The 19395-nt window shown below is 39.7% G+C and overlaps 2 protein-coding genes across 4 annotated transcripts in view; both read right to left on the bottom strand.

The window, feature by feature from the left end:
- Positions 1 to 250: 250 nt before the first annotated feature.
- LOC113458540 (solute carrier organic anion transporter family member 1C1-like) lies at positions 251 to 13827 on the bottom strand. 2 transcript variants are annotated; one of them, XR_012580148.1, is made up of 15 exons: positions 13695 to 13827; positions 12299 to 12440; positions 12089 to 12221; positions 10670 to 10785; positions 9920 to 10066; positions 9706 to 9804; positions 7823 to 8068; positions 6799 to 6963; positions 6143 to 6338; positions 5110 to 5272; positions 4234 to 4418; positions 3169 to 3233; positions 2910 to 3027; positions 2342 to 2635; positions 840 to 978 (listed from the first exon to the last, which is right to left on the bottom strand). XR_012580148.1 is itself a non-coding variant. In XM_026790300.2 (14 exons), the coding sequence occupies exons 1-14, from the start codon at positions 13821 to 13823 to the stop codon at positions 765 to 767; spliced, it is 2118 nt and encodes a 705-aa protein (XP_026646101.1). In that variant the 5' UTR covers positions 13824 to 13827; the 3' UTR covers positions 251 to 764. The 2 variants fall into 2 exon arrangements, 1 of the variants encoding a protein (XP_026646101.1); XM_026790300.2 differs by lacking the exon at positions 2342 to 2635 and having other exon boundaries at positions 251 to 978.
- A 930-nt stretch (positions 13828 to 14757) lies between these two features.
- Positions 14758 to 19395, bottom strand: part of SLCO1C1 (solute carrier organic anion transporter family member 1C1) — a 46793-nt gene continuing 42155 nt past the window's right edge. Inside the window, exon 14 of one of the 2 annotated variants that reach the window (XM_074540095.1) lies at positions 14758 to 14873. In XM_074540095.1, coding sequence (XP_074396196.1) covers positions 14786 to 14873 — 88 coding nt within the window. In that variant the 3' untranslated portion in view covers positions 14758 to 14785. The remainder of the gene's footprint in view (positions 14874 to 19395) is intronic. The other variant, XM_074540094.1, reaches the window with a different exon arrangement.

The following is a 19395-nucleotide window of genomic DNA, read 5'->3' as shown; positions in this document are numbered from 1 at the left end:
GAGCAACGCTGGCGTTTTGGCGCCCTCTGCCGGACACTGCGGGCATCGCAACCCAGCCACGAGCATTGCTTGTGCTTCAGAATCTCTTAAAAAATAAATTAAAAAAAAAAAAAAAAAGTATTTTTTGAATAAAATTCCATGACTCGAGGACTTAAAAAAAAAAACCCATTGTCTTTATGAAAACGTGGGTGTATTTTTAAACAGGTGTAACATTTTCAGCTAAGACCAAATGCTTCTTGGAAAAATACTGGTTTTTTATTGCCAATTTTGAGGTAAAAAACAGGTGCAATGACACAATTCGGTGAGGTGTTCAGCTTAAATGGCTTACCGTGAATTTTCGTTGAATTTGATGGAGTCACAAAGCTTTTCCAAGCCTTGAGCTCATCTCTCCTGTGTCATTCCCCTGCATGGAGGGGTCAGGATCACTTTTTGTGAGCCTCTGGCACATGGATGTTCTGGCAGTTCTTCGATCCCACAAAAAAACCCCAGACTGGCTCTGTCTGAACGGCCAAGGAGGTTTCACTTTGTCAGGCTGTGTAACTCATTCTGTTATTACTGGCAATCAGGTAGACATCAGGCACTTTCATTCTTGTTTGTTAGTGTTTATTGTTGTTGTTTGCAGTTTTGTTATTAGTTATGTTCCCTGTACATATTTATTATTTATTAGTTATGCTCTCTGTACATATTTATTATTTAGTTACTCACAGCATTTTGAATGGTGTTTCTAAAAGAAGCTGACCTGATTCACATGTCTAAATTTCTTTCTAAATAGAGGATTCATTCTCTGCATCAGGAGAACCTGGCAAACGTTCTTTGATCTTGCAATTGTCTTCTTTATTCATAGCAGCATCTTCTTGTCCATTCTCTACAGGCCCGGAGTTCTTATTTTGAAAGTGTTTCTTTATCAGTGCATAAAAAATTATTGCAACCAAAAAGGAAGGACCTCTTAAAAGTGCTCCTAAACCAAGGTAGACATACCTGCGGGACAGAGCACAGAAAATTAGCCCAGGTGCTGAATTTTTCAAAAACACTAAAGAAAATCACTTTAATGGCTTTTAAAGCTCTCATATACTAAAAAAAAAAAAAAAAAAAAGAAAAAAAAAAAGAAAAAAAGAAAAAAGCTTAGGGGAAGACATTAAAATTCATTGTTTGTGAATGATACCAAAAAAGGGACGTTTTACTTGCAAAAACTTCTCTTAAAGAACAGGTAATATTCTTTTTGCTTATGAAGATAATTTCAAAGTGAAACTTCCATCTTCTTCCCTTTTTATTTTCAAGATTTTTTTATCATTTTAAGGCTTTAGACTCTTTAGGGCTAGAAATATATTAAGGTCACCACCAGAGTGGTCTGTTGGAATTAAAAATAAAAAACACATCAGAAGTAGCCAAGGCTTGAGCGAAACAGACAAAAATCTATGGAGCATTCCCCCAGGAGACTGATAGTGTTTGGGTTTTCCCAATACCCACAGCTACTCAGTACAATATTCTCCATGGACTTTTTCCTCAAAAGTGGCCAATGCACAGAGTTAACTTTATTGCCAGTGTGAACAAACTACCTGCAAATCAGGTAAATTTGCTTAACTTTCCTCTTTAAAGTCCTAAGGTCTGAGGTATTTTTAATATAAGTATATTAAAAATAAAATGCTATATTAAAAGTATATATATAAAGTATATAATAAAGTATTATATATAAAAGTATATAATATAGTACTATAAAAAGTATATAATATAGTACTATATAAAAGTATATAATATATACTTTTAAAATAAGTATTATATGAATAGGTATTTTAATATAATAAATATAATATTATTATATTTATTTTATATAATTAATTTTACATATTTTATATAATTATATTTATTCTATATAATTATTTTATATTATTATATAATAAATAATATAATATATTAAAAATCTTCAATGAAAATTTTATATATATAATAAAATAATAAATAAATTTTTAAAATAAAATCAAATATACATTTTATAATTTTAATATAAGCATATTAAGAATACACAATTCATTCCAGAAATCTCTGTCATGGATATTAAATTTCTTTTGTACAACATAAAAACTGACTAAAAATTCAGAGCTTAACAGTTGATCTCGAGATTTTTCAATTTCAGGAATTCTGGACCAACTTTAAGCTGAGTCCAGAGTTAATATCTGACCATGATTTTGGACCAAACCCTTCAGTGTAAGACAACAGAGCATGTCTTTCCATGTCACTGACATATTTTATGGAAATCTTTTTGCTAGGATTTTTCTCCTGAGAAGCCTCAGAAAAGAAATGTAACCAATATTTTCTTGTGGAATGTGGTCTGGAGATGATTTACCAACAGGTGCATCTTTGGTCTCAGGTGGATTGTTTTCACTTGATGACCAACCATGGTCCAGCTGCGTTGAGGCTTTGAGTCTGTCATGGGTTTTTTATTATCATTCTTTTCAAGCCTTCTGATGTCTCCTTTCTTCTATACTTTAGTGTAGTTTTAGTATATCATTTTCTTTTAATATAATATCATAAAATAATAAATCAGCCTTCTGAAACATGGAGTCAAGATTCTCATCTCTTCTGTGCCTCCTTTTGTGTCCATTGCTGTTCATGCATCTGCTTTGTCCTCCCTCTCTTTCTAGTATTTAGCACATCAGCAGCATTTCACCACATAAAGCAAATAAACAATGTTAGTCAGGATTTAATTTTCAGTAAATAAATTTCCACTTCTTAGTTCCCTCCAAAATTCTTCAGCTGTTATTTTGCTTTCTCATGGCCATGTGAGAGTTTAAGCCTGGATTCAGAATGCCTCATACTGTCACAAATTCATCAGTAGTTTAATTTCAATCAGATTGTCATCAGACACCGCCACATTTCCACAGGGAGGTGTTTTTTGCCCTAATTTTCTTTACCTGTTTGCATTGGAGTCGTAGAGCCTGCAGGCCCCTCTCTTCCCACAGCTGGTGCTGCCCCACTTCAGGCAGGTCCTGTCGATGGCTGCTCCAAAATAAACTGGTGCTGGGATCCCAGCTGCAAGGAGACAGCAGAAAATGGGACAGGGCTTCACAGGAAAGGACAGGCTCTTAGAAATCAGATTTATATTTCCTTGGAGTGGTTACAGGCTCCCAGAGCAGCACCAGGGGGGCTGGGCCCTGCAATGGTTTCTCTTACCCAGCATCCTCATAGTCAGTGTGAAGAGACCAACTGCGAGAGCTTTGAGCTCTGGCTGGACACATCTGCAAAAAACAGGGATAAGGAAGAAGTGCTGGCTTATTTAGTGCTTAGACATGCCAATTAAATGCTATTAAATAACCTGAACTTAATATCCTTGTTGATGGAAGAAGCACTTTGGAGGTTTTGGAAAAAGAGTGCTTCCTTCATCTGCTGAAGTGTGTTCAGTGTTTCAGTATGAAAAAGGTGAATTAATCCACTGATTTTCATCCAATAGCTTCTGGCAAGTCCATTCCCTATGCATGATTAAGGAATTGAAATTTTAAAGCCATAATCAGAGTCTATCCTGACCTTTTGGAAATGAGCTCTCCAACTGCCTTCACTCTTGGGCATACATTTCCCTACTTGATGGAATATTTCATGGGAAATATCTTACTGCCCTAAGACAAAAGAGTGGCAGGTAGCAGGGTCAGTGTAGCATCTTTCTGTGCTTGAACAGAATTCCTCTGTGCAAGGACACATCTTGGACTGCACAAAGCCTCCTGGCTCATCTGTTTCGTGGGGAATTGCACTGCAGGCATCAGAAATGGGCACTGGTCTTCATCCTATCTCCAGCCTCTGCCCTCTCCTTGCACATCCAGAAATGCTGGCAGCTGCATGGCACTTTCAAAATCCAAGCAGAAAAAAGGACATGTGCTGGAAAACCTGATTACAGAACCAGAGAATCACAAAATGGTTTGGTTTGGAAGGGACCTTAAAGAATTGCCTTGTTCCAAAACCATGGGCAGGGACAACTTTCTCTGTCCCAGGTTCCTCCTAGCCCCATCCAGCCTGGCCTTGGACATTTCCAGGGATCCAGGGGCACCACAGCTGCTCTGGGCCAGGGCCTCAGTACCCTCACAGGGAGGAATTTCCTCTAAACCAAACTTCCCCTTTTTCAGTCTGAACCCATTACTCCTTGTCCTACCACTGCAGCTCCTGATCAGCAAGAAACTCCTTTTTTCCCTAAGATAAGGAACCAAGCATGACTTTGAAAGCCTTTGGTCAACAGCCAGCTGTACTCACCTGAATGTCAATATAAATGAAGGAGTGGCTCCCAGGGCATAGAAAAATCCACCTATGACTTGTATTACTGTGTAATAAATGAAATTCCTCGAGCAATCATCACTTTTTGGACATTGCCCCAAGGTGGCAGAATTGTTTCCTGTCCATGAACTGCTGATCTCAAGACATCTGCAGTTATGGAAGACCTGGAAGACACAAAACAGGTTTGGTAGGACACTGCTCATGAAATGGGGATTCTGCTGGAGAGAAAACACAGTAAAGAGATGGCTCCAGACCATTTATATTCTGGAGTGATCAGGAAACATTCAAACGGCACAGCCCAATGAAAGTTTACATCCATGGACTGGAGCTTTGTCTCTGGAACTCTTGGCATTTTCTCCATGCCAAGCAAAAATCAGTCACCCAGAAAAACAAGCAGTTTCTGACATTCCAAAATCTCACATGGAGGAAAGGAGCTGCCTTGCCTTAACCCATTTTTCACATTTTAATCATCAGTAGCAGGGAAGATACTACTCTTAGTGTACTTCTATTTTTAGGTAAAGCCTCAGGGCAGCCAAAATGACATCTGTGAAAGGCAAAGCCTGTGGAAAACCTTCAGGCAACATGAAACCAATTTGATTTGTGCGTTTCCCCGTCTTGTGCTCAACCTACAGAAGACGAAAGTTAATATATAGAACAAGGAGCTAGGGCCTTTTGCTTAAAGTACAATAACTCAGAGAAATCTCACTTTTCTGTGCTGTTTGCACAGCCAGAAACCAAAACTCCCTTACTGACCTGTCCCCAGTAACTTTTGCTTTCCTGAAATGCTTTACCCTACTAAATCCCTGATGTCTCATGGAAAATAGGCTGGTAGGGAACCAAAGCAAGGTCTCTTACTGCGTTCTTTCCATGTCCCACAGAGGTGTCACAGCCAGCCAGACATGCAGAGACGTAGGTGATGCCATTGGCTCCACACACAGGATCCCACACGTTGGAGGAACACTTGCAGTGAGAGTTGCATTCCGAAAACAGGGAATTGTTGTGGTATGGAATGGGGTTGCTTGGAAATTAAGTTCAGACAAGTGTAAGACATTTTTAATTCAGTGCTGGCGTCAGTGAAGACCCTTCTGTGTGACAGTGTTGCTGTTCTGAACCCCACCTCACGTGCCCAGGCCATGTTTTGACAGCTCAGTTTCTACATCTCCACTGGTCTGTTTGAGATTCCATTCTACTTGCACTGATATTAAAGCCATTGATAGACTATAGAGAAATCTAAAACAAATTAAACATTGCTACTGATTTTACAGATGTAGACAGAAAAGAGAGAGGAGGGAGAGGTAATTTGGGCTCACCTCTAACTGAATTTAGAGCTGGCAAGAATTATCACAGTCTTATCAATGTATCAGTTGGTAAAAATGCACCAGTGGCAGAAACCAAATCTCCTGGTCTCTTTAGTTAAAAAATACTCCTCTGTTAAAGCCTAGCCTAACTTTTCACTGAGGATATGAAGAATGCAGTATTTTCTTTTGCTTTCAGACATCCCTTGTGTATTGAACAACAAGATGTCTTCACTCATCTTCTCCTTCCTAGGAAAATGAAACTGATGTGCTTGCCATTTTTTCATCCCAGTGCTCCCTGAGCAGACTCCTTGGTCCACCATTTACATTCCTATTGAAAACCTTGCACAGCAATACTCCCACCCACCCCCAGCAAAACAACCTGCATTGCTATTGAAGCAATTCCTAATTAATCTTTAACCAGCCTTGGGCTTTGTCAGGCTGACCAACAAAACTACCCCAGTGACATGTGGCAGTGCTCACTTTCTCTCACACATTGCAAAAGCATGTTTCTCCTCTAGCCTTGATGCCACAGTACATTTTTTTGAGAACTATGGAGAAAAACAGAATCTTTTTTTCTGATTGATACTCACCCTTCATAGGACACTGTCATTCCTGCCACCATGTGGTTATCACAGCCAACAAAAAAGTGTAACAAGCCCATGACATAGGACAAAAATGACATGGTAATTGAAAACTTTGTTGCGGCAATGATGCCCATTTTATACTTTTTCATTATAAGCCCTCCTAGGAAAATCCCAAGACTTACAGGAGGTAAGCTTGTAACTCCTGAAAGAGATTATAGAAGGGGAATGTTAGAATTCAAGAATCATTAGAGACTTAAGAGCCAAAGTCTGTCCTTAGTTTTTTGTTCCTGTCAGCTTTATGGTCTGTTATGACTTTAGGAAGGTTTGTGTTCACTCCAGCCCCTGGGAGTTGCTGCTTGTGAAGTGCCTACCCCTCCAAACCCACTCCCATTGCAAGGATGATTCACCAACTAAAACTTCCACACCACATTCATTGCATATTTAGGGTGCCATCGCTATAAATATAATGGAAATTTAATGCAATGTAACATAACTTTAAAATTTCTTATGGTCCCACAGGCACAAAGCCTGTATTTTTAATAATTCAGGTTCAGGTCAGACCACCATCTACCTCCACCTGCTGTGCATGGAATTGAGCCCCAGATAAAGCCCACCAGAACCTATCCCCATGCCCTGCTGGCAGCACAAGCAGCTCTTCTCACCTATTAGGAAGTTGGATTTGGATGTAGATTGTCCATACTGCTGTTCCATGTACTTTGGTTTGTAAGTCACGAAACCAATAAAACTACTGAACTGTAACAGTGAGCAACACAAAAATGTAAAGTACATTCGATTACCCAATACCTTTTTCAGGGAGTTATAGAAATCTGAAAGAAAGGGACATATGAGTTGTCACTGAAAGATGCATGGCATAATTACTGGTGAGTAACCTGCAAAACTTAGGGCAAGGTCCTGCTCTCAGCTGTCCAAGGGCAAGCTGTACTGATCTTCATTTGCATGAGGGTATCTGAAAGCAAAATCAGGTTCTTGAAAAACACCAGAGGTTGAGATACAGGAAGAGAATCCTAAAAGGAGACAGAAGTATGGGTTAAGGTCTGGCTGCTCTATTATGATATGCACATGAAGACTAAGGGGCTCCACACAGCACAGATTTGGTTCAGCTTGCATGAATATTATCACAGGTTCAAGGCTAAGTGAGAGCTGCCTCACTGGGGTTATCTCAGTGTCTTCCACTGGGATCTGAACAAAAAATTTTACAAATGAAGAAACCACTTCTTTCCATCACCTTTCCACCACTTTTTTTGGCCTAAAGACTGCACAACCAGAACTATTCAAGACTGAAGTATTTTCATCAGGCACCAACGTACTTCAGAGTCTCCATGAACTCTCTCAAATGAATAATTTGTCTTTCCATATGGCAAAAGGAGCCTTTGAATATTTCCTTTAGGTTCAGATACAGGAACACTTTTCCATTGTTCAAATTTCTTCCAGTGCAAAATTTTAGAGGTAGGTGCCACTCAGGTAATGATTTATTTCAGGTGATGAATGCAGAACCTCAGAGTCCTGAACACTTCTAATAATTTTGGTGGACCTTTCCTTTCCTGGGGATAGCTGCCTGGTTCAGATGGAAGTGCAGGGAGGCAAAATATTTTGCAGAACTGCTACATTTCCTATGAGTCCCATGCCTATTGCTTTTCACATTTATACCACGTGAGAAACACTTGCCTTTCAGCATCGCTGACAACTTCCTTGGCTTGGTTTTTTCTGGAGAAAGTTTATTCCCCATGGCACCCATGTTTTCTAAGAGCCCGTGTGAAGCTTTGTCCTTCTTGGCTCCCTCTGGCTTTTTCAGGCTCTTTGGCAGGAAGCAAAATGGAATAGCAGATAGGACACTGAGTACTCCACCTATCACAAAGCCAAGCCACCATGCACCCACCCAGCGGGAATCCTGTGGGGTGATGGTGATGCTCCCTGGAAAGGAGGGAAACAGGCACAAGTTACCCCAGTGGAGAAGCTGAACCTTCCCAGCCTTTTTCTGCTGCATTTTATAGTGTCTGACTTCCAGCAATAAACATCTAGTGAGGAGCCATCCATGCAGTGGAGGCATCAGGAATCATACCCTGGATGGTGTTTTGGAATCATGGATCGGTTTGGATTAGAAGGTGTCCTGTGGGCTGGGACACCTCAGGGGTAACCAGGACGGTCTGAGGCCCTCCAGCCTGGCCTTGGACACTTCCATGGATGGGGCATCCACAGCTTCTCTGGACAACTGGTTTCCGTGCCCTACCATCCTTGCAGGGAAGAATTTCTTCCTAACATCTAATCCAACCTTACTCTCTTTTGCTTTGAAGTCATTACCGTTTGTCCAGTGTTGTTTTATCTGCTATTCTACACCTTTCACTGGCTGATGTTTTGTGGCAGACACAGCAACACCAAGGTCCTTCCCCAGCACATGCGAAACCACACAGGACTCAAGTGTGGTGTGCTTTTTGGCTCCTGAGACCTTGCTCAGCTTTCCTAAATTGTGTAGGTTGCTATTAAGCACTTGGACATTCTCTGTAGTGTCAGTGAAATTAGCTATGGCTTTAAATGCACTGCAAGGGAGGTGAGAGTAGCTAGTTCTATTTTTATGGGTTTTAATTCTGGCATGTTTAGTGGGCAACTAAGATTTTAAGACTTGGCATGACCAGAATTGGCTCGCTGTCTTTACTCCTAAATAAAATCAAACATTGGCTTAACAAAGGGCAAACACAAAATAGTTCACCTATCTAGCTACAGGATTCTGAAGATCTGAAAACTTCTCTGTCCTGCTAGAACAACAAGGAACAGCCACCACTTACAGGCATTGCTGTGTCCCCTCTGGCATTGTGCAGATGTGAGCACATACATGTGTTTTCATTTCATCTGAATAAGCAAGGGCTGAGAAAATGTGTATTTTGTGCTGCAAAACGATGTGAAATGTAAATAATGTAAATTACTCTGTGGAAAGGGTGGGTCATTCCCCCAAACTGTAAACCTACTGTACTAGCAGAACCTTTTTTGTTAAAATTCCAGTTTAGAAAAAAATCTTGGTTCTGTGAGAGACCTTGGTACTAATTCTTAGGCTTAAGTGTGTATTACAACCCTTTAATATTAAAGCACAGTTCTAAAATATGCTCCCACTCAAACTGTGCTTTTACTCTAAAAGCTTTCAGTAATTCAGTAAATAAAAATAATTAAATTATTTCAAAAATAATTTATTATTATAATTGAAATAATTTGCTTATAATCAATTATAATAATATATAGTTTTATGTACATTATATATAAAATATAACATATATAGTATATACACGATATATGTTATACATTATATAAAATATAAATTATATATTATATATACAATAAATAATATATATTATGAATGTTATATATCTAATATATAAATTTATAATTCAATAAAAAATAATAAAATGTCAATCAATTCTACAATAAAAACAATTAAATAAATATAATTCAAACATAACATATATAATATAATTAATATAATGCATACGTATGAAACCATTTATAGGCAATTCTTGCGAACAAGCATTAGCTCACTTTCACTTTTCCTCTGTTTTGCTTACCTGGATCCACAAATCCAATATCCACGTACAGCTTTGCACACAGAGATCCCAGCAGGAAGCCAAACATGGGGCCCAGCATGGCTATGGTGTGCAAACAGCCTGAAAATACAATGAGGCAGGTGCTAGTACCCTCTGATGGCTGAATGCTGTCTTCTGCAGAGGGTGCTCCACCTCTCACACTGGGAATCTCTGAGTTTATTCATGTTGAGATTACCTACATACATAGGAACATTCTCTTCTTTAGCAAAATCATCGAGGTAAGAGATGCCCAGGGGTGTTATTGGTGTCTCACCAATCCCACGTAACATGTTTCCCAGTAAAATATATATCCACATATATGATGATGGCTCCTTCTCACAGTCTGCAGAGGATATAATATTATAAATAAACAAAAAAACAAACAATAGATTTTTTTTTTAAATAAAATATTTGAATGGGAAACTGAGGGAAAACCCAGGAAATGTAGCACATAAAATGATTATAGATTAGAAATCAAGGTTATTGAGAACATTTCCTTATAGAAGTTAAATGAAAGGCTGTCAATCCCATTATAAATTTTCTTGATCTTTTAATAACACATTCTTCCACCCCCATTGCATTTCATTACTAAAAGCACAGGTCGGTATTCAGGTCACCCATCAGAAAAAATGCTCATTTAAAAAAATAACTTATTGATATTTTCATGAATATATTACCTTGCATATATCATGTATCTTTAATGTGACAAGTTTGACATGGTTCCTGGTGCAGAGCTTGGCTCATTCTCTACCTGTGTCCCATACAAGCAACACATAAAACAGTTGTGTTCCATATTGTAAGGCGGATTATAGCAATATCCATTTATTTCTGTTTAACTGCATGCAGTTTCTTGTCCTGTCCCCATCTCCAGGTCCAGGTAACTGAGTCCTTGCAACCAAGGACAAAATAAGCTCCTGTGTTTATACTTTCATTTACAGTTCCATACCTGCTTGTGAGACATCTAGGACAGTGTCATTCACATCCTGATGCAGGGAGCAGGGATTTATGCTGGAATTTGAGCTGGCTGAAGCATCTGTGTGTGATGTTGTCTCATACTTGTAGCTGCAAACACACAACAGGAGGTTTAGGAGCAGTGCTCACTAGGGAAACACCAATGTGGTGGGGCTGGAACCACCTTGGTTGCTGTTTCCCTAAAGAGAAAGGTATCTTTGGTTAAATATAAATTCAAAGGAGCAAATAAGATGATTAAAGAACATTTAAGAAGACCAAAATACTGAAATTAAGAAAAAAGAAAACTTAGAATTCTCTGTCTGGAAGGCATAATGTTTTAAGCTGGAAAATTCAATAGGGCTTGTGAAAGTATTTCGGATAGGATTGAATTTTTGGCGTCTAAATTGAGAGTCAGGTCTAAGTGAGATCTGTGTGTTGGCCCCACAGCCAAGGAGAAAAAGATGAATGTCTTGAGTTTGAGCAAAGGTCCCCTTTCCATCTTTGATATGTGTTTGGACTGTTCGGCTGCTCCAACATGATCCCTCTCCCAGAAACAAGTGCTGCTGAGGGGCAAAGTACAATTAGCTTTAGCAGAACAACATGGCAAAGCACACATTCTGTTTCAAAGAATTGCCCTGGCTCTGTCAGACCAGGCAGGCTTATTTTTCAGGTTGGAACAAAGAGCACTCATCAGTGCAGAGCAGGCCCCATACAAATGCTCAGGCTCAGGTTCATGAGTTGCCCAGTGTAGAGAAGGATGATCCATGGCCTGTCTTAAAGAGTGAAAAACTGATAATGAGTCTGGTTCTAGTGCGAGATCCACTAACATGAAAAAAAGCATTCTTCAGTTTTCTTTTTACAGTAGTATACCTAAAATTATTCTAATATATTTAAGGAATCAACAGAAATATGTCTTACTCTATTGGTCATCCCTGTGCTCAAGCTACGGCTAGAAACATTATCACATATAAGCACAATGCAGTAATTCCCTGAGCCTGGAGAAGGTGAGTAAAAATTAACCAGATATAGAAAATCAGTTCAACCAGGCATGTGCATTTGGAACAGGAAAATCCTGGTATGAGTTCCACCAGCACTGATCCATCTGCAGGCTCCAGCACCATTGCATTCTTTGGCTCCTTTCTGAACAAGTCTGAGTGGAAACTAAAGCACTGTGATGTTGTCATTTTTTTGAGGAGTTGAACTTCCACTTGAGAAGAGCTGTATTTTTTAAATGAACATTCCCCATCACAGCAGTGATGTGTGTGTCTCCTGGGGTTCACTGCACTTGGAAATGAGGTTCCACAGGCCCTCGGAAATCTAAGGCTAAATATACAGCAAGCTCCACTTAAAAACCAGAAAGCACAGTGCAACTCCAGTGCAAGCTCCACCCAAATTAACCACAAGCAGTACTTACTATCCCATGAAAAAATGAGGCATGGCTGACAAAAAGCATCCCAAAGCCATAGTAAAGGATCCCACAGCTATTATTTTGGGCCTGTGCAGCTTAGCTCCAAAATAGCTTACAAATGCAATCACCAGCAGGTTGCCTGCAAGGTAAAGAACCAGAATGAGTGCCAGGTGCTGTCTGTGAGCAGCTGGGTGTGTGTCAGGGAACATCCATTACCCATCTCAAAGCTCCCATCGACGAACCCTGCGACAGAGGAGGTCAGGCCAAACCTCCTCTCAATCTGGGTGATGGAGCTCTTCATTATGGTCCCACACAGGGCTTTACTGAAGTAGCTGAAGGACAGAGCAGCCAGAAACACCTGGGAAAAGATTCAGACAGGAAATGGGGAGGGAGAGGTAGAGAAACTGCTCACAGAGGGATCAAACGTGTTTAAAATGGTGCGGAGTTACCATCATCATGACACATTTGTTACTCAAATTGGAGTGGCAAAGTTAATCTGATCCCAAATTACTTCTTGCTTGGGTCACATGTCCCTTAATTTAGGCCAATTCATAACTGCTTCTAACTCAATCACATGGCACCATTTTGATGCTTTAAGCAAGCTTTTATGATACATCAGTATGAGGAATGTGGTACTAACTGACCAAGTTCATCTCCGTGGCATATGATATATCCTGATATGTTGCTTGTATACCATATATCTCACAAGGAAAAGCTTAATACTCTTTTGTAGTTTGACTGTTGCTTCCACCAACACAACTGGTGGCTTTTGCAAATAAAGATAGATTTGGAAAAATATTTAAGTTTGTTTAAATATTATCCAGTGATTTCCACATAGTCTAAAAACCAAATAGATTTCTTGCTCACTGGGCAAGAGTTCTAATACAACAGAAACTTGGGTAAATAAACAAAGTAAATATAGGTTTAGACATTACAATGCTATCTACTATAAGAAACGAAGCCAATCCGGGAATCAAAAGCTTGAAAATTGGTATATTTACTCTCTTTTTGTCAGGAAGGAAGGAAAAAATCTTCCAGGTTTGGGGTTTGTCCTGATACGTTCTATATTTCCTAAGCTTGACTGGCAAAATTTCTGAGAATCACCCTTTGTGCCTTATGCCAGAAGTACTCGCAGAGGGTTTGGCTGAAATCTCAAACTGCTGATAAGCATGAAAACGCCAACAAAAATCACTGGGGTCACTTGGGGTTTAAAATGCAATCCTCAGGTGAGCCACAAAGCATTTGATGAAATTTGGTTCACCTCACCTTGTTCTGACCCTATGAGACAACAACCTCCAGACAATGCATTGCAGGCACCCAACTGAGGCTGGTTCAAGTTTTCCACTTGAAGCTGCTGCCTCTTTTTAATGACCAACAAGGGGATCCACCTACAAGTAACTTGTCAATAAATATGGTAGATTGTGAATTTTTATTTTCTTTGGGGCAAATATAATATCTGACTGTCTCCTGGACCTGTAGTGCATATCCAGTTCCTCCAAGGATAGGGATAGGGATGAAGGAATTTGGCATGTCACAAATGTCACATCTGAACAACATTTCTTAACACAAAAGAACAATGGTAATGAATGGGGGTATTGCTAAGGCACCAAACCTTCAATCCAGTGCGAGAGGAAGTCTTTTTGACTGGTGGGTTTTTATTTCCTTCATCATCCAAAAGCTGGTCAGGCTCTGCCTCCTGGTTTGAGTCACTGGTGTTGCTGGGTTTGGTTTCCACAGTCATGGCTGATTTCTTTACTGAGTGACCTGAGCACAAGAGAAAACAACAATAAACACCAAAGCACATTTGCCAACGTAGAGTTGCTCAAGGACCTCTCTGATGAATCTGGTGAAACTAATTACAGGAAAGTGCTGAGATGTTGAAACTGAACCTTTCTACTTAAAACAATGTGGCTCAAGGACTTGCATGTTTCAAAGTGTATATTTGTTTAAATCCTGAAACATCTAGTTTTGACTTCTTTTGTTTTTTTAAAAGACATGAGCACCCACCTTTCTACCTTGTCCTGTTCTTTAATGCTAAAAAGGCTGTTTGGACAGAGGAGTAAAAGGCAAAGTCTCTGTTCAAAAATAAACTACAAGGGTTAACAAAGCAGTAGTGCTGAAGCACAGGGAGTCCTAGGAAGCTCTAAATTTGCAGGCCATGTGAGTTACAACTCACACTTTGATTTGGTAAAATCTGTAGTAACACTGTGCCATCCAATTTATTCCTTTACACTGGCTTGTTGGAAAAAATTCTTAGTGACAAAAGAGTTTATTATTTCACCTAGCTGACCTTCTGTAAGGATATCATTAATTTTTTTTTTCTTGCAATAACATGCAGGGTATCCCTGATCTCTTTCTGTTTGCAGACTGCTGTCTATATGCCCAAATGCTTGAAATGATCAGCAGAACTGCTCCAGCTCCCCCAGGAGCTTCCTGTAGCCATGGACAATGATATACCCTTTGACACATCATAATGTTTTAGTGCTGAAAGCCTTGTTTAAGTTGTATTTTGGTTTATTGCAATGGATAGTTCAATATTTAATCTTTTTTATTTCCTCAGCTTTTTAAAGAAAGATCCGAGAGATGAACAACAACTACAAAAGGAAACTTGAGAGAAAAGCTGTAAAGGAAGCCTATATATCTGTTTGCAAAGTTTATTTAAAGAATGAAAACACTTGCCTGTTTGTGCAACTCCCTCTACAATCAGAACAGATTTCTCAAGGACGATCCAGAAGCCAGTGCAGAGCCCCTCAGAAAAAAATGGGTCACTCGAAACAAGCCATGTTCAGATCTGCAGATAAGAGTATTGCAATTAATGCCCTCAAATCAGAACCCAGAAATCACAGCTCGCATGATCTGATTTGTTTCACCTTTCACAATACTCTCCTCATTTGAGAAAACAGCAAAAGAGAGAGAGAGGGGAAACAAATCACACAAAGAGAGGTTTTATATGCTTGAATGCAGCTGAAAAAAGTTGGATGAACTTTTCCAATGCTGGAAAACGTCCATCTGCTTTCCCACTGCTAATATCTACTTCCCAAACTCTTTTGTGGCTGTGCTATGAGGCTGGGTCAGCACATGTACCAGGACAAAAAAATTGGCTTCTCCTTCCTCTTGGCTACTCAGACAGAGAGGAACAAGAGGTAGAGAAAGGATTTCTCCAAGACTGCACTGCTATGAACAAAAATGTTACGAAATAAAATTCCTGGTGCTTAGGAAAAGCTTGTACACAAATACTTCTGAGCAGCTGCTCCTCTGAAATTCACCTGTCTTTGTGTAGCCTGAAGAGACAAACTTCTCCTTGAAATTATGATACACTGATGACCACAATATTATGCTGGGGGAGCATATCATTACAGGATTTTTTTTTTGAGAGTTTAAAGGTACAACATAACTTAGAATGTGGCGACAGTACGTCCTCCCACCCTCAGATGACCCTGACCTACACAGATATCAGCTGAAGATGGAAGAGATGAAGGCTGGGGAAATTCCAGGCCACAAGAACATTAGGGAAAAAAAAAGAGATAAAAGGTCAATTGACAATTGATGCCAGCATACAGTAGCTACTGAGCCTGATAATTTTAAGTATTGATAAAGTTGTTATTTTAGATTTTTTCATTAGCATTTTTTTCCCATGTTTAATGAATCAAAGGTCTGGTTAAAAATATGAAGTATGAAAGCAAAAGTAGGAAGCTTTCTGCACCAAACGTGCCCTTTCACTAATATGACTTCTCTAAAACTACCATTCTTGGCCTGCACAGGCTACTCTTTTGTAATGGTGATATGAGAGAGTTGCATTTGAAGAAAGACAGGATTAGGCAGGTAAATAATTGGTATTGTTTAGGTAGTCAATCAGCCTAAACATCAATTAACCCATCTTTCTTCCTAGGGGAAGAAAACAAACCTCTTCCCAAAAATTGAGAAAAAACAAAAATCCACTAAAAGATTCTAAGTGGTACAGACAGATGAAGTTTGACAGTTCACTTTATGGAACATCTGACAACTTCACTTCATTTTATGCTCAGTACAGCCTCTTCTGAGAACCACTTTGGGTGGGAGGAAAGCAAGGCTCCCAGCTAGCAACCAGTGTGCATTGTTTGTGCTGCTGGGGGCTGGCAGCTTCCAGGACACCACGGGAATCCATGCAGCAACTGCAGCTCAGTGCAGAGGGAATGCAGCCAGCCCTGCAATGCACAGATCTCTTCAGTTCTCCAGGGGACATGATCTGATAGGAGCCACAGCCTAACTCTAGTAGTTCTGTTCTTTATTTGATTTTAAAAAAAAGAAAATCAGCTTTGTTTTATACCCCCTAATTGCAATCAAATTGTAATGACTAAGAACATCAACTAAAAAAAAACCTCCACATGAATAACAGGTAATAAGTTTACAAAGGTCAAGACAATGGTTTGCTGCAGGTTTTGTAGAGTCTTAAAAGAGAAATATAGTGATATTGGAGGACTTTTGAGAAGGCAGCAAAGGCACTCTAAGTCTTTGGGTTGATTGTCACCACAGTTGCCCTCCCAGGGACTGTGACATCACCCGGCAGAAGAGCAAATCACTAACTGCAGTGTCTGATTTTTAAATACACCATAGCAAGACATTTGAAGTTCAGCTAACATGAAAAATGAGTATCAGACTGATATGAGTGCAGAGCCCAATGCTCATGGCTCAAGACACACCATGCTGACAGCTCAGAGACACACACACCGTGCAGGATGCCACCAATAAAGCACTGAAACTTCCACCAGGACTGGTTCTGCTGCTGCCAATTACAGAAAATGCTACTGGAAACCACACAGGTCCTGTTTGATAGCTGCAAACACTAACAACAACATTTTAAAGACAAACAGAAAGAATATTGAAGAGGTTCCTACCTATGTTCTGCATCCACAACAACAGCAGTTGTGCTACCAGTCAAATGCTCAAAAGTCTGAGAATTCTCTCCTTAAGCAATGCTCTGCTGGCACATGGCAGAAGAATCATTAACTTCCAACTCAAACCAATGTTTTAATCTTGTCTCCTCCCAGTTCTGCCCTCTGTTAAAGGTCCCAAAATCCATGTTTGTCCACAGAGGTCAAAAGTTAATTAGGATGAAGACGTGCAAGGGTGTTCCATTTGTAAACTCTAGTGAAGCATCTTTGATTTTTTTCTTCCCTGAAATTGTCTAGATTATAATGGTTGACACCTTCCTGGTGTTTAAAAATATGGTGTCCCAACTTTAGAAATAATCCTGCTTATAATGAATTTTGTTACGAAGGTTTATTTTAACTGTCTATGGCTAAAATCCATTCAGTTCACATCTGTTAGAGCCAACCAAGAACTTGCAGGAAGAGAAAATGTAATGCCTTGGATATATGGAATAAAGACGGTGTTCAGTAATCACTCATGCTTAGAAGATCGTTCATATTTATTGTTTATTGCTATTAGCAGCAAAGGCAGGTGAAATATGAACGTTTATTAGGGCTGTGTGTACTTTGGAGCAGCCCTTTATCATTAACAACTCTAGTTCAAGGAAACCCAGACGGGTTTATTTGGTTGTGTCCCTGCTGTGCCTTCTGCCTGATTCCTGAGAGTAATTGCACTTAAAAGGTAAGTTACACTTGAGGCAGGTGTCTGCCTGGAGGTTACACCGAAATATTCCATTCTTGTAGCTCCTGCCCCTTCCCTTCCAGCGCTCTCACCACATCCCCAGGGTGATTTCCTCACAGAAATCAACCAGCTCAGTCAGACCTCGATGTACCCTTGATAAATCCATGCTGACTGCTCCAAATCACCAGTCCATTGTGTCCTATAGTGGCTTCAAGGTTAACTTGCTCTATAATCTTCCATAAACCTCTGCTGCTGTTTTATTGATTCATTTTGGCTGTAACTTCTCGTGCAGAACAATTTTTAGTTTTCCATGACTAAGTGATCAATAACGTGAACATTTCATTCAACAGTGCAGAGAAAATCCATGGTGTAGATTATGATTGCATCCATTATATTTAAGTCTGAATGTATAAAAACCCAGCACAACCAACATTGCCATCACTGTAATTTTTCCAAAAGAGTTGTCCTCACAGTCAGAGCATTACTGAGCATTAAATACACACAAGAGAGAGAAATTCATGGACCTCTTTTTTTTAGAGTTAGTGATCCTTCATGTCTTGCTGTGGCATAAAATACCAATTACCCACTTCTAGTCCCAAGATAAGCATGTATTCCGTTTTACAAAATTTTTTGGTTAAGCTTTGCGTTCCCAAGATTGCATTTTCAGGTTGTCTTCAGATGTATTAGCAGACCTACCCACGTGGGTTTTTGGCCTTTTAATCCTAAACATCTGGAAAGGGATGGAGCAAAAATTACTCTCGTACTTTGGAGCAGTAGAACCTGTAGAAAAAGATGCTACTTTCTTTTTCAACATTCTTTGTTTCCCTTATATGATAAAGAACATTTCCTTGTTTTCATCATTCTGACAAGTGAGTACAAATCAGTTTCTCCCTATTTTTCCTAGTCCTGTATACACCATTAATTTACATCTTTCCAGCATTAAAATATCTTTTATACTTTGCTTTCAGTATGGCTGAGAAGAATTTTTCTATCTTCAGACTGCTGCTGTCCAAACTGTGTGTGGAAGCAGAAATCAAAGCTGGCCTCTTGAACCAAGAACTGTTGACTCAAACTGCCAGAATGGGAAACTACCGAAGTAAAATCAAACTATGGTCTCACACCTAAAAAAAAGGAGAAATACCTCTTTTTCCATCCCAGACCCCCCCTTTATATTACTCACACTTGAAGGAACAATATAAATAAAAAGGATTATGACAGTAAAAAATCCCCTTAATAAGAACACTGAGCTATCAGTAATTTCTGATTCCTGCTGAGGGTTAAAAGCAGTCCTTACAAAAGCCACAGTGAGTCACCTTTAGCACCTTTGGTCACCTTTAGCAGGCTGCAGACTCCTCCGGGCAGAGGGTGGCAGCAGATCCCACCAGGAGCAGCTGCCAGGGCACCCTTGGCAGGGGCAGCAGCAGGAGCAGGAGCTGCTCCCAGGCAGGGGCCAGCTGGAGCAGGCAGCTTTGATCAGAGCCCTTCTTATTCTCAGGGTGCTAATCCCCAGATACGGAAAATCGATGTATTTTAAAATTTAACTCTTTGTTAACAAACTAAATAAAAGGGATGGTGTACGGCAAGTGTAAGCAAATACTCCTGTAGTTAAGCTACTACAAGAATCCTCAGAGGGTGAAAATAGACTCTTTACCACAGAAAAAGGTTCTTTGGTGCTCCTGTCCCAGTGTCTAGTTTCTGTGTGGTGCTGTTGAGCTAACAAGTGA

The sequence above is a fragment of the Zonotrichia albicollis genome, chromosome 4 (assembly GCF_047830755.1).
Source record: "Zonotrichia albicollis isolate bZonAlb1 chromosome 4, bZonAlb1.hap1, whole genome shotgun sequence".
Classification (NCBI taxonomy): Eukaryota; Metazoa; Chordata; class Aves; order Passeriformes; family Passerellidae; genus Zonotrichia; species Zonotrichia albicollis.
The sequence above is the reverse complement of the archived record's forward strand: the minus strand, read 5'-3'. Positions and strand labels throughout refer to the sequence as shown.

Excerpts from the sequence above, each read along its gene's own strand:
- LOC113458540 (XM_026790300.2), bottom strand. The coding sequence starts at position 13,823 with ATGACTGTGGAAACCAAACCCAGCAACACCAGTGACTCAAACCAGGAG. Across the intron at positions 12,222-12,298 it reads CGATGGGAGCTTTGAGATGG|GCAACCTGCTGGTGATTGCA; the intron begins GTAATGGATGTT and ends TTTACCTTGCAG. Across the intron at positions 3,234-4,233 it reads TCATTTATATTGACATTCAG|ATGTGTCCAGCCAGAGCTCA; the intron begins GTGAGTACAGCT and ends TGTTTTTTGCAG.